General features: G+C 31.5%; 1 protein-coding gene across 1 annotated transcript; it reads right to left on the reverse strand.

Moving 5' to 3' along the window:
• Positions 1 to 4417: 4417 nt before the first annotated feature.
• Positions 4418 to 7026, reverse strand: LOC127708433 (uncharacterized). Its single transcript, XM_052213302.1, has one exon. The coding sequence runs from the start codon at positions 6960 to 6962 to the stop codon at positions 5388 to 5390; it is 1575 nt and encodes a 524-aa protein (XP_052069262.1). The 5' UTR covers positions 6963 to 7026; the 3' UTR covers positions 4418 to 5387.
• Between the last annotated feature and the right edge of the window lie 5818 nt (positions 7027 to 12844).

Here is a 12844-nt window from a genome sequence, read left to right on the forward strand (position 1 = left end):
AATATCATGTTTAAAAATACCCTCATGTGACAAGGTCATGACAAGGTCAGTTTTGAGCAAACTATGCAGTTCTTAACTGATATATTGATATATTCTCTGTTTTGAACATTTTTATAGTTCACAGATCCTTTTAAATGAAAGGAGAGGTTTCAAGGTCACCAGCTAAACCCCCAAGGTTGTAGATAAGATTTTACCATGTTGGAGTCACATATTTGAAGTACTAGACTTAGCGTTAGCTAAATCATTCCTTTCAACATATGAAAACCTCCATTGCTGTTTAATTGCATGACAACATTCTTGAATTTATTCTTTGTCCGGGTACAATTTATTTCATTGTTATATGTGTATTCACAAGAGGAAGTAAATTATATTAAAACAATCCAAAAGAATAAAGCGATGAAACTTTATCTTTCTATTTAATCTGCCATATTTACTACTTTGTCAAACAATATGAAGATAATTGAAATTTATGGATGAAATTGCTTTTTAATGTTTGTATCTACTGAAGTGAAGAAATTTGTAAGCTTTTATATATTATTCCTTATATTTTATGTTAGGCCTATATTCTTCTCTGGATTGCATATGGGTTTGTTATATTTTTTTAATTCTCCCTAGCCATACCACATTTTTATTTGATCCTGCAAACTGGCTATTTATACATTTTTAAATGAGTAAAAACTATATGAAAGTTTGGCATTTGCCTTTCAAAACTCAGCATTTAAGATTCACGATTTGAAATAGAACAGACAAATATGTAAAAATCAATTTCAGCAAATAACTATTTTACAGAAATGCTCGAACTGGTCTAGGGAATCTTGACAGCAAGAAAGTTGTTTTTTGCTTTAAAACTTGTCATACAATTTTTCTGTAAGAAACAAAATATGAACCACAATGTTAATGTAGCACATTAGATATGTTAAAACCAAAATGCTATTCCATTTACTCACTATGACACTTGTCATTGCTTAATTCCTTTAAATAACTTATCAAATTTTACCTCAATTTAAATAGGCTGATTATTGACAATCACAGTTGTCTCCACTTTGTTTGCAAAGTATGTGTGTTATTGGTTTTAAAACTACATTGTTAAATATAATAATGATATTGCTAGTATAGGGTATACTTTAATTGTTTACAGTGTATTCAAGATTTGCATAACTTTTTGATAGAATTATTACTTTACATCGATTTTCACCTCCACAATCATTCTTTTCAGGTAGAAATTATTCAAGAAGATATATTTTGTTGCAGTAACAAAAAACACTTGAAAACTTACTTTTATTTAGTTAATGATACCAGTGTGTTGTATCTACTGTAAACTGAATTTTGACATGCAAAATGATATACAATTGTAGAATATAGTTGAGTTTTTTTATTGCTATCTGATTGAATAAAAGGGCCTCCAATTACATCTGTTTTAAGTGGATGTTACTTTTTTTTGTTATGCCCCACCTACGATAGTCTGTGGGTCCGTTCGTTTGTCTGTCTGTCTGTCTGTCTTGCTTCAAGTTAAAGTTTTTGGTCACTGTAGTTTTTGATGAAGTTGAAGTCCAATCAACTTGAAACTTTGTACATATGTTCCCTATTATATAATCTTTCTAATTTTAATGCCAAATTAGAGTTTTGACCCCAATTTCACGGTCCACTGAACATAAAAAATGATAGTGCGAGTGGGGCATCCATGTACTATGGACACATTCTTGTTAAATCCCTATTAAAGACCCCCCCCCCCCCCTCCCAAATAAAAATAAATAAAGTGGAGCTTATTATTTTCACTCCGGATCATCACTGGAATATTAGACAATCATTTTAATTTCAAAAGAAGTTACCATATCAACAGGGTTTTTATTCATGTATATTTTTTATAAGTACATGATAATATGTTTGTACTTTATTTTGATATTGTTCATAAATTACTGTAAAAATTATAAGAACAATAACTCTTACTTAGTTTTAATGAAATAAATAGGAAATGTTTTTATGTTTTTTCTGAGCCAGTATCATTAACTTCATTAACTGGTGCATTCATTGTGCCATTAAAAACAGTTCAGGGAATTTCAAAGATTTTTGTAGTTTAGTTATATATGATTATTCCTTCACGAAGCCAATACGGATTCAATCATTGTTATAAAGATTTTATTTTTATAATTATACACATATATCCAAATATTTATGGAGAAATTTATAAGATAGTTATTTGAAATGATTTATAAAAAATGTATACAGATTATAAAGTAGTATTTTAAGGAGTTATCTATACTTGTCTTCCAAATAATTTGTTTAAACAACAGTGATAGATTGATCTCAATCGAAGTTAGGTTTGAAAGTAGATCAAGATGAGAAAAAAACCAACTTGTTTGTAATTTTAAAGGTTGCAAATAAAAATATAAATCTGAAATGTCTAATTATTTTTTTTAACGACACTATACTACTCACTACAACAAGCTAAGCCTATTGAATCATTTACAATTCATTTCATTGAAAGAATTAAGGAGGAGTCAATAGTATATTATCTGTTTGCTCTTGCAAAAACTACAACTGTCAGAGATCTCACAATATGATTTCCCCTACTACAAGTTTGATTATCTTCCCTTTAATATTTCAGACCAGAATTATATTCATGTATGCACATCATCCGACAGTAATCTATAACTGTGTAAAGTTTCATCAATATCTGTCCACCTGTTTACAAATGTATGAAGAATTTTGCTTACTAGAGACAATTACCACATTGCAACATTGAAGTATATAATATTAAAGAAGGAGATGTTTTATGATTGCCATTATGACAACTATCAACCAGAGACCAAATGGTGTAGATGTTAGTTTGATTATCTACCCTTAAAAGTAAAACCTGGGTTTTTTCACTTTAGGCTTACCCTCATTTAGTATTCTACAACTGTGTAACCTCAGTTTCATCAGTATCTGTCCAGCTATTTAGCAGGAGTTATACATACAAGACACACAGACAGAAAGAAAAGGAGACAAACAGGGAGCTTCCTTGAACCTTTCTTGAAGGTGGAATAATTATTATATTTAGAAAGAAATATGTTTTGTTTTTAACATATATATAAGATACAAGAATTCATTTGATGCACTTTTTCCAAAAAAAAATTCTCGTCCAGTGTTCAAAAGTGAATTTCTGAAATTGGCCATTTCAGAATCAAAAGGGTCATGTTTAATCTCACTGTTCAAACATTAAAAGATTGTACGGCCAGGAAAATCAATGACTGATCCTGTGACAGATATCATTATTTTATTTGTGAGAAAATGTTTGATAGAGATTTCCCAGTGTGCATACTGAATTGTCGATGTTTAAGTGTCAGACATTTGACCAACTTTGGCCGTTGAGTATCCGGGCTTAATGAGATTGGTTCCTTAGAGTGAAAATCCGTCCAGGTATTTTCTTTGAGAAAAAAAAAGAGATGTAATAAGTTTCCCCTTATATAAAAATATAACTTTTATTTTTATTTACTGTACTCGTATGAAAAACAATCTCCATTTGCTAGAGAAATAAATTGAATATGTATAGTAAGAACGTGAGTACCTGTGTCTTAAATAAAAAGAACTGTTGTCATTTCGGGGCATTTTATAGCTGACTATGCGGTATGGGCTTTGCTCATTGTTGGAGGCCGTACAGTGACCTATAGTTGTTAATTTCTGTGGCATTTGGTCTCTTGTGGAGAGTTGTTTCATTGGCAATCATACCACATCTTCTTATTTTTATAATTAAAAAACCGGAAAAGATATATTCTTTGTAATGACGATTCAAATTCTGAAATTATACAAAAACACTAGACCAAAGACACATACAAACGTAGACAAGACCAATGATTGTATAGTGTCCCGACTTTGGACGGGCGCTGTCTAACTGAACTATTCCGATTTTATTTTCAGGAAATCTGGTTATGGTAGACAAAGTTACGATTATTAGAATTTCAAAACGATTCTCAATCTTTGGTTTATATATCATTTCGTTCTTTTATTTTAGCCTCATCATATTTTGAGATATACATTACCATTGTCTTGATGCAGATGTATTGACCTAATAATTTGTCTGGAATCTTTATGCCAAGTTCTGTCAAGAAAATTGCAAAATTCACTTTAAACTTTGAATTATCTTATATTTAACCTTTATTACAACTTAGGTTTTCCTTTGTGAAAACGTATTCCAGTTTCAAGAAGCCATGCAGTTTGGCTCAATAAGGCCTGTTTGATTCTCCTGCATTTTGATTTGTAGCACCATTCACTGATGAGCAAAAGTACAAAATTGTACATGTGTGGCAAATGAATGTCCAGTTTAACGTAAATTTGACAAATAAAGGAATACACATGTAACAGGGGTTTTAGGACGACCCTACTATAACAAGTGTTCTGGGGAGAAGCTCACCGTGAGTATAAATAAATAAAGCATCACTTCAGATACCAAATGTTATATTAATTCAATTTCAAATACAATCACAATTAATGTTAAACGCAGTATAAATTATACATGTAAATATACGGCAAAGTCCAGTATAAATGTTTTATTCACTACGAATTTCCGTATGCATATAAATTCAACGTCCATGTCTTAGTTTGTCGGGTTTCCAACTAAAACTCTCACTAAATCTAATTTGAAATATCTACTACGTGCAACATTAAATCATTAGCTACAAACCATAAAATACAAAAGCACCCTAAATATTAAGATAATAAATTGATTGTTAAAGTATTTAGACAATGGACAACGACAAACGGATTATAAAGTACAAATGTCGTTGATATATGCAACTAATAACTACGGCCTTTAAAGTGGAGCCTTAGCCTACGCCGCATAGCAATCTATATATTATATATACATAGGGCCACACAATGTCCAGTGTAAACCAAATAAGAAGAGAAAGGCAACGGCTTGATTAATAAACATAATAATAAATGAAAAACTACAATAGTAGGAACACAGAAACAAACGAAAACCATTGCCTGAACCCCATTCCTGTTACACCATTGCGTGCACTTTAGCGTGCTTTGTCAATAAGCACATACATGTAGGTAAAATCGTTTAAGATAGAAATAACTGACATGAAAGAGAACAAAACAATTGTATGAAAGGTAAATAAAATGAAATAAATGACTCTAAAAGTTTCTATATTTTCGCTAACCCTAACCCACACTATAAGTACATGTAAATAGAAATTATCACTGTCGCCATTAGTTTAAATCCATTGTTTAAAATGACATCAGCTGTTTATTTTGAATATTTATCAGATTCTCTTAAATGCAAATGTTTTATAAACGACTAGGAACAAAAATAATGTGAGTAAATTTAAAACTATTTTCAATTGAAAAAATAAGCAAAAGATGTCTTCAATAACCTAATAATAACTACATTAATTTTTGTAGATTTAGAAAATCTTTGCGTTGCTTTTTGCGAAACATTTAAATTCAGTGGCATTGCCAACGTTGTAATTTCGTATTTCTTTTGCGATAAACTCGATGATTTCATCAAAAGGTTTAGAAATCTCGGTTTCTTGAATATCCTTTGCTGTGTTTAATAAAAGTCTAAATTTCATCTCTGCAAATGGACGAGTAATACTATCACCTGGTGGAGCGATGTCTTTCTTTAACCACGAACAATAATGTCGCACAAATTCCCACAACAAACCGTTTAAAACTGGATTAAGCACCTCTACCTGAACTGCGCAATATCTTTCTTTGAATAGAGATATAAGTGGCTGATACATTTCATTCGGAGGATGTATGTAAAATCCATAGTATTTAGTTTGTTCTGTAAATCTGAATAAGAGGGATAAAGGATCTTCGAGCAAGACTGAAAGTTGTTTGATGGCATCGGTTAGTATTTTTGGCTGAATATGATCCATCATATTGTTTTCCGGTATGAAATAATGTCGTAATTCTTTTTTCTGCAGACAACATTTCAAACGATAGATCAACAACATCACAAAATATCCCATTTTATCTGTTTTCCATTCTTCTTCTGGTATTTCCTCGCAAACCCAGAATAGCAATGTTTTCAAGAAATAAGAAGAAATGCCTTCGCTGTTTGGAATTGCAGATTTCAATAATATCTTTGCTAAACAATAGCAAGCTCTTTGAAACACACCGAGACTCTGTCCGAGACATTTCTCTGGCATAGTAAATGAATACCTCCATTCATTTTCAGATTCGTCGCTATCTGGATGTCCAACAGAAACTATATACATGTCAGATTTAATAATGTGTTCAATTAACTCTTTTGACGGCCATCTGCTGTTTCTACGCCTGTCAACCCACTCTTTCGCTGTTAGAGGCCAAGAGCTCATCTTGAGGGCAAGCACAACATCAATATCAGAACCTGACGACACACCTTTCTTCGTGTCTCCCGATAGATGTTCCGTTTTGACTCTGTAGCACAAAGCAGGACCATGTACAAACTTTTCAGTGTAAGAAATTAGTGGACATATTTTTTTATGAATAATTTCTTCCATAGGTAATATTTTTCTGCCTGAAATAGTATTATTTCGAATAAAATGAACAGCCCCGGAGCAATCACTGTCATACCTCATGCTGAATATTTCATTTGCTTTAGAAGAAAGTCTTATATATCCGGCATGTGACGCAGATCTGATATTTAACATTTCAATGTGTGGTGGCTGAGTGGATGGATGGATCCTGTCGTCTGCAATGAAGCCATTCAAAACAGTGATAAGGTCAATGTCAGACATCAGATACACAAAACTGTTAGGCTTATTTTCTGATATAGGCACAAATAGTCCTTCATGCTTACTACCAGCCCACAAAAACTCGGCTATTTCCGGATAGTTTTTGTCAGTTTCGGCTCTGTAGTAACGGTTCGTGTTCCACATCGCTCTGTCAGCTGGATGTGTACCGTACATCACCGGTAAAGGAAGAATATGTTTAAATAAAATATTATATAAATCTAGGTCATTCCGACTTACAAACGGTTCTAAATTCTCCATGTTGATGTTTGTATTTCATCTATCCACCACTAACAACGTATTACTTTTACATTCTTTTGTTTGGTTCGTCTATTTTAACCACGCTCCAGATATTCATTGATCCATGTTGTGTGATTAATGTCTTTATACGTTTGTGTAAAAAAAAAAGAAATGCAATCGTGAACCTAATTGCATGTTTGGTTTGAAAGATCAGATAATTGATATATAAAGATCCATGATTTTACCTATTTTTTTATATAAGATGCACAAAACTTACATGGATTCTTAATGTAGCTGCTGTTAAATGTTGGGCATAATTCTGGTTAAAGAAATTGTTTCTGAAAGATAACATTACAACATGCAAAAATGCAAAATAGTATGCAACCACTGGATGTTACATTTTAAGGTGATGTTTTGAAAATAAGAGGTTGCTTCCTGGCTAGAAAACGAAATGTAAAATGTGAAAACAGTTTTGGTTTGAAGAAGTTAAATGAAATTAATTGTGTTTCATAAAATTATTTGTTTTTTGTAGCCAGTTTGAAAATAGTTCAATACCCTAATCTGTATTTTTACTTGTTAATCCCAAACTAAAACAATTTTAGAAAACCAATAACTATGGTTTGATCATTGGCTATTATATTCAGGATATGTTTGATCTCAATTTATTTATACCACAGGCAACAAATCCAAAAATAGAAACAGTTTAAAATATCAACTTTATATTTAAATCAGTTTGTTCAAACAAATTTAATACCACCCTACTATTTAATTTCATATTTAATCCTTTTTGTAAATTAATCGAAAGAAAATGAAGTTGTTATTTTTATACAGTTGTGTAACAAGGCCAAATGCAGTATAGCTCATGTACAGTACGCAATTTAAAAACCATGTTTTTGAGACATCCTGTCCATTGAATAAAGATATTAATTTTAATAAAAATAATTTGTTACGTAGTTGTACTATTTTTTGCTTATGAATACAACGTTTTTGTATCTCCTAATTTGTAACGAAATCGTCTCTTTGTTCGCCAAAACACAATAGGTCTCTGTTACCTGGATCCTCTAAATTCGCTGGGCTTTATATTTAGGGGTTTCACATACCAAAAACAAATGAATGGACTTTGCAATTTACAATTTTATTTTTTGGAGACGGTAGCGTGCACGCTCAGTTCCTCGGAAAACTCACACATTTCTCTGAAAATATTAACATACGTATCTCTTATTTTATTACATAATCATAAATATAATACATAGGAACAATTTTAGAAACTCCCTGTTTGTTCACATCTTTCCAGGACGAAGAATTGTAATTGCTGCTTAAATGGACTTTGCTCTTTTTAATTTCGCTATAATGGCTCCGATTTAAAATCTGTAAAACGCCCTATCCCTTGACGGTCACTTTTTTCGCTTAAAATCTAATCTCCAATGTGAACACAAATTGTATTTCTAGCATATGCGACTCTAATCTAATTCACTACTGAATGTAGAATATCAACCAGTCTCGATTAGCCTCATCTCTATAGCAACTTTGTAACGCTAATGCATATTCATTTGATCAATTGATTACCTATTACGCAGGTGAAATCCGAATGAAGCCGTATTCCTAATGCCCCAGGTGGCCAAAGAAAAGAACAGATGTATTCCAAAAAGACAGTAGAGATTTCCGGGATTCCGAAAGACTACAAGTACATCCTCAGGGGTTCACGCAATTAATGGAAATAATTTATATACAAGAACATTGAAGATTCAGCATAATTTTATTATTCATCATAGATCATATGGATCATATGAAAAAGACATCATAATGGCGGAAGAGCCCAGCGCATATGTAAATACGCAGTTAGAATACACAATAAAAAAAATGATCAGTTGTTTGCTGTTTTGAAGTTTTCTCAATGTTTTATTAAGTTTGATTGGGTATCCGATTTAATGAAAATATGGTATTAATTATAAACAATAACCCGCTTGTTGTTTTAACCATTTTCAGGTAGTTTTTGGTGTTTTATGAATAAAATAACTTAGATTAAACAGAGAAGCCATCACCCAAGCTATTGTTTAATCCGCATATGAGGATTTTTAAAACAAACTTAATCATTGTAATTTAAATTTTTTTTTTTTTCTGCATTTCCTGTCTACATATATTAAATAAATAACGCTGGCACCGATTTTGTATGTTTACTAGCAATGCACAATTGTTATGAAATGGTAGTTCATTGATAATAGAAGTTCCAGTAGGAACAGATATTACGACATTTTTTAAAACAAAGTTTCCATTGGAACTTCTGTTATGCGTGACAAATGTACGTTGACACCTCGAGCGGAAATATCTTTAAAGATATGGGGAAAAAACGGAGTCTTCAATAGTTTACTTTGCAAAACATTATAATACCAGAGACATATATATGTTACAGGCATTTTCTAAATTTAGGCATTTTGTAAAATGCCTTAAAACTTTAGGCATTTTCTAAAATGCCTGCAAGATTCAGGCATTTTACATAATGACTAATTTTTCTATGCATTTTACAAAATGCCTGAAATTATTTTATAGAATGAAATGTTAAAAAAACAATTGAGAGCTTTGAACAACAGAGCAGTTTTATTTATGATAATTACTGAATGTTTAAGCTTGCAATTTAAGAGTTTTAATAATCAAAAATAAGTTTTACTGAATTATTCCAAATTCACACAAGCACAGAACTCGACAATTATTTGTTATTTCTTAAAATGTTTGGATGACAGAACTGTTACACAATATTTGTCCTATTTTTTGCAAATACATTGTTTGGCGTCAAATCTGGTTTTAGCACTTCGACCACATTTGGATCATGACACATTTAGCTCTTTCATTACCTTTTCTGATAAAACACTTAACGTTCGATAACATTGGGTTTCGCAATAAGCACACACGTCACACATGAATATCTTCTTTTTCATGTGTTCTCAAAAGATTCAAAGTACATTATCATGATTAGTTTGACACGCATCTTTTGGCTTATAGGTTTTAACGGACTGAAGCAGATCTGCCCATGACGGGTGATGCAGCTATAACAGGAGACGCTTACCCTGTCAATGCACCGTTATTTGTCTCTTCTTGGTCAATTTTCGAGATTTTAACCACAGTTAACTACTGTCTTATTAATTCATTAGATTGCAAAGACCCGTGAATTTCCTTGAGGCAGTGAAGATGAAGATACTCATATCTTTGCATCACAACCAAATACGGCCTTGTATGGCGAAACCCATGCTATAGAGGGGAATTTGTTTGGATGTGGATGTATACATTCTCATTCTTTCTGAATGGGGACATTAAATATATTGCCGCATGTTAGTAAAAAGTAAAATCACAAAAATACTGAACTCCGAGGAAAATTCAAAAAGGAAAGTCCCCAATCAAATGGCAAAATAAAAAAAAAACCAAACACACCAAACGAATGGATAACAACTGTCATATTCCTGACTTGGTACAGGCACTTTCTTATGTAGAAAATGGTGGATTGAACCTGGTTTTATAGCTAGCTAAACCTCTCACTTGTATGACAGTCGCATCAAATTCCATTATATTGACAACGATGCGTGAACAAAACAAACAGACACAATAGGTAAAAATGTCAAAAATAGGGGTACAGCAGTCAACATTGTGTATTGTGTAAAGTGCAACACTCTCTGCACGTTAAGAACTCTTTGGCCGTTCTGCATGTGGAATTTTCTATCCCTATCTAAAATACCTTCATTTCAAGCGGCAGTCGAAATTCCTGTCCTTTATCCAGGTTAATTCACTGCAGAAATAACCCATATGAATTATAACCAAATTTCTCGTCTTAAAAATGCATGAAGTATTTGCTACTGAAAGCAAACAAACCAATCGGTCAATTAAAACAAACTTCTTTTTCTCTGCTTCATATGTTTCACTTCACTGTTTTGAATCTGGATTTTCTTAAAATTCGTTTGCAAATTTTGTTCTATTAAAAGAACAAATTGCCCTTCTGCCATTTTGACAAAATAATCATAAATTTACTATCTAAAATACAGAGTGAGTACATACTTAACGTAGTTTCACTAAAAAGAACATATTATTACAAACTTTTCCAGCTGGTTTTTGAAGAATACATTAATTCTACCGAACCAATAGTTATTTTCTTTACAAGATGTTGTGTTTTTGTCCACTTTTTGTCAATGATATCCTTTTTCTGCAAATTGCCTGAAACTTAACAGGCAATTTGTTGAATTTTGTTTCAAAATTTCAGTCATTTTACAAAATGACTAGGTATTTTTAGTCATTTTATATAATGCCTGTCAAGGTTAGGCATTTTATAAATTGCCTGAAAATTCATTCATTTTGCAAAATGCCTAAATTTAGAAAATGCCTGTAACATATACATGTAATATATATATATATGTTTGTATATATGTCTCTGCAGTGAATATTTGTTAAGATTAAAACATTTATTTTGTAATTACAGTAAATTTTGAACTGTTATACTATCCGACAATCTGTTATCAAATGATAACGTGCCCTACTATATTTTCGTTTAAATTTGAACTCTCATTTATTTTATTTTTTTACTTTTCAATAAAGAAAACATAATGCTTATCAAATCATGTCAGTACATCATAAGCATATTTGCCTCGCTGAAAACCACTTGTATATTTGAATATAAGTGTTTGTTATAATTCAGGTTGCACTTTGATATTGAAATACTCATACATGAAGTGGAAAGCCATTCACAACATTTTGGTAAATGTTTTTTAAACAGTGAATTGAAAAAGGTGTCAAATTTAAAGTTTAAAAGAGGAGATTAAATAAATAACACATAAAATACAGAAACCAAAATCACAGCTTTGCATTGAGAGGGTTATATTTGAATTGAATAGTCTTTTTGTCAATTGAAAATTTCTCAACTATCATAAATATATATTGCCAGCACAAAAACACTGACTTCGTCGCAGGTGATACCATCAGGGACTCCTCTTTACCAGCATTTTCATCAACCAAAAGGAAGTTATAGGAATAAGATGTAAAATACAATTATATTTGCAACTAGTGGTCTATTTATACAGCTTGTAAACTATTAGAGCTGATTAAATTATGTTGAAGTATACTTTTGTAAAATGGAAAGATCACATTCAGAAAGGGGGCAAATATCCTTATGCCATAACAAATTGTTTTCAGTTGATTGATTGCTTGTTGGTTATTCAACTTTCTTGCATATGACACTAAACAGAATAGATAAAGCTTTATACAATCTGACTGCAAAAAAAAATAAATATCTACATTTCCATATGTATCAATATTCAGCATGGCATTGACAAACAAATGTAAACAATACGAGGCACGAATGTCTTCCTCTCCGTATATTTCTTTAGCAAACATGAACTATCTTATTTATTTTTTTATGAACCACATCATAATGGGTAATTTTAAGTTGGAAGTTTTGAAAAATGAATCTTTTCCTTTGAGATTTTATTCACTTATACACTTCTAAATCAAACTTGCATTATGATAACCATAGTATTGTCGTCTAGATGTGTTAGAAATCTATGGAAACTGGTTTTGATAAATGGGATCTGCAAATTTTCGGTTAAAGCAATCATCTTTTATGACGGGTTGCTTTACTTCAAAACATATAATACCTTTTTTCATCAGAAGTTGGTCCTTGGTGGGCGGGACGGTACCTTAATTTCAACATTATTGGCACAAGATACAAAACTATGTTCACACGGAATGGAGGAAAGGAAAGGAAACTCCAATAATTAAAACTATTTAAATCTTATATTTTGAACAAATGGCAAAGGAACATCTACACATATATACACTTATCTGTTCAATCATTTTTGTTTCAAAAGTTTTACACACAAAAACACGAAAAGGGTACCAAATACAAACAGTATAAAAATACCGTTACC

Source organism: Mytilus californianus, unplaced genomic scaffold (genome assembly GCF_021869535.1).
Source record: "Mytilus californianus isolate M0D057914Y unplaced genomic scaffold, xbMytCali1.0.p SCAF_7, whole genome shotgun sequence".
NCBI lineage: Eukaryota > Metazoa > Mollusca > Bivalvia > Mytilida > Mytilidae > Mytilus > Mytilus californianus.

Bases quoted from the DNA above. Each gene is read 5' to 3' on its own strand.
- LOC127708433 (XM_052213302.1), bottom strand. From the start codon at position 6,962: ATGGAGAATTTAGAACCGTTTGTAAGTCGGAATGACCTAGATTTATAT.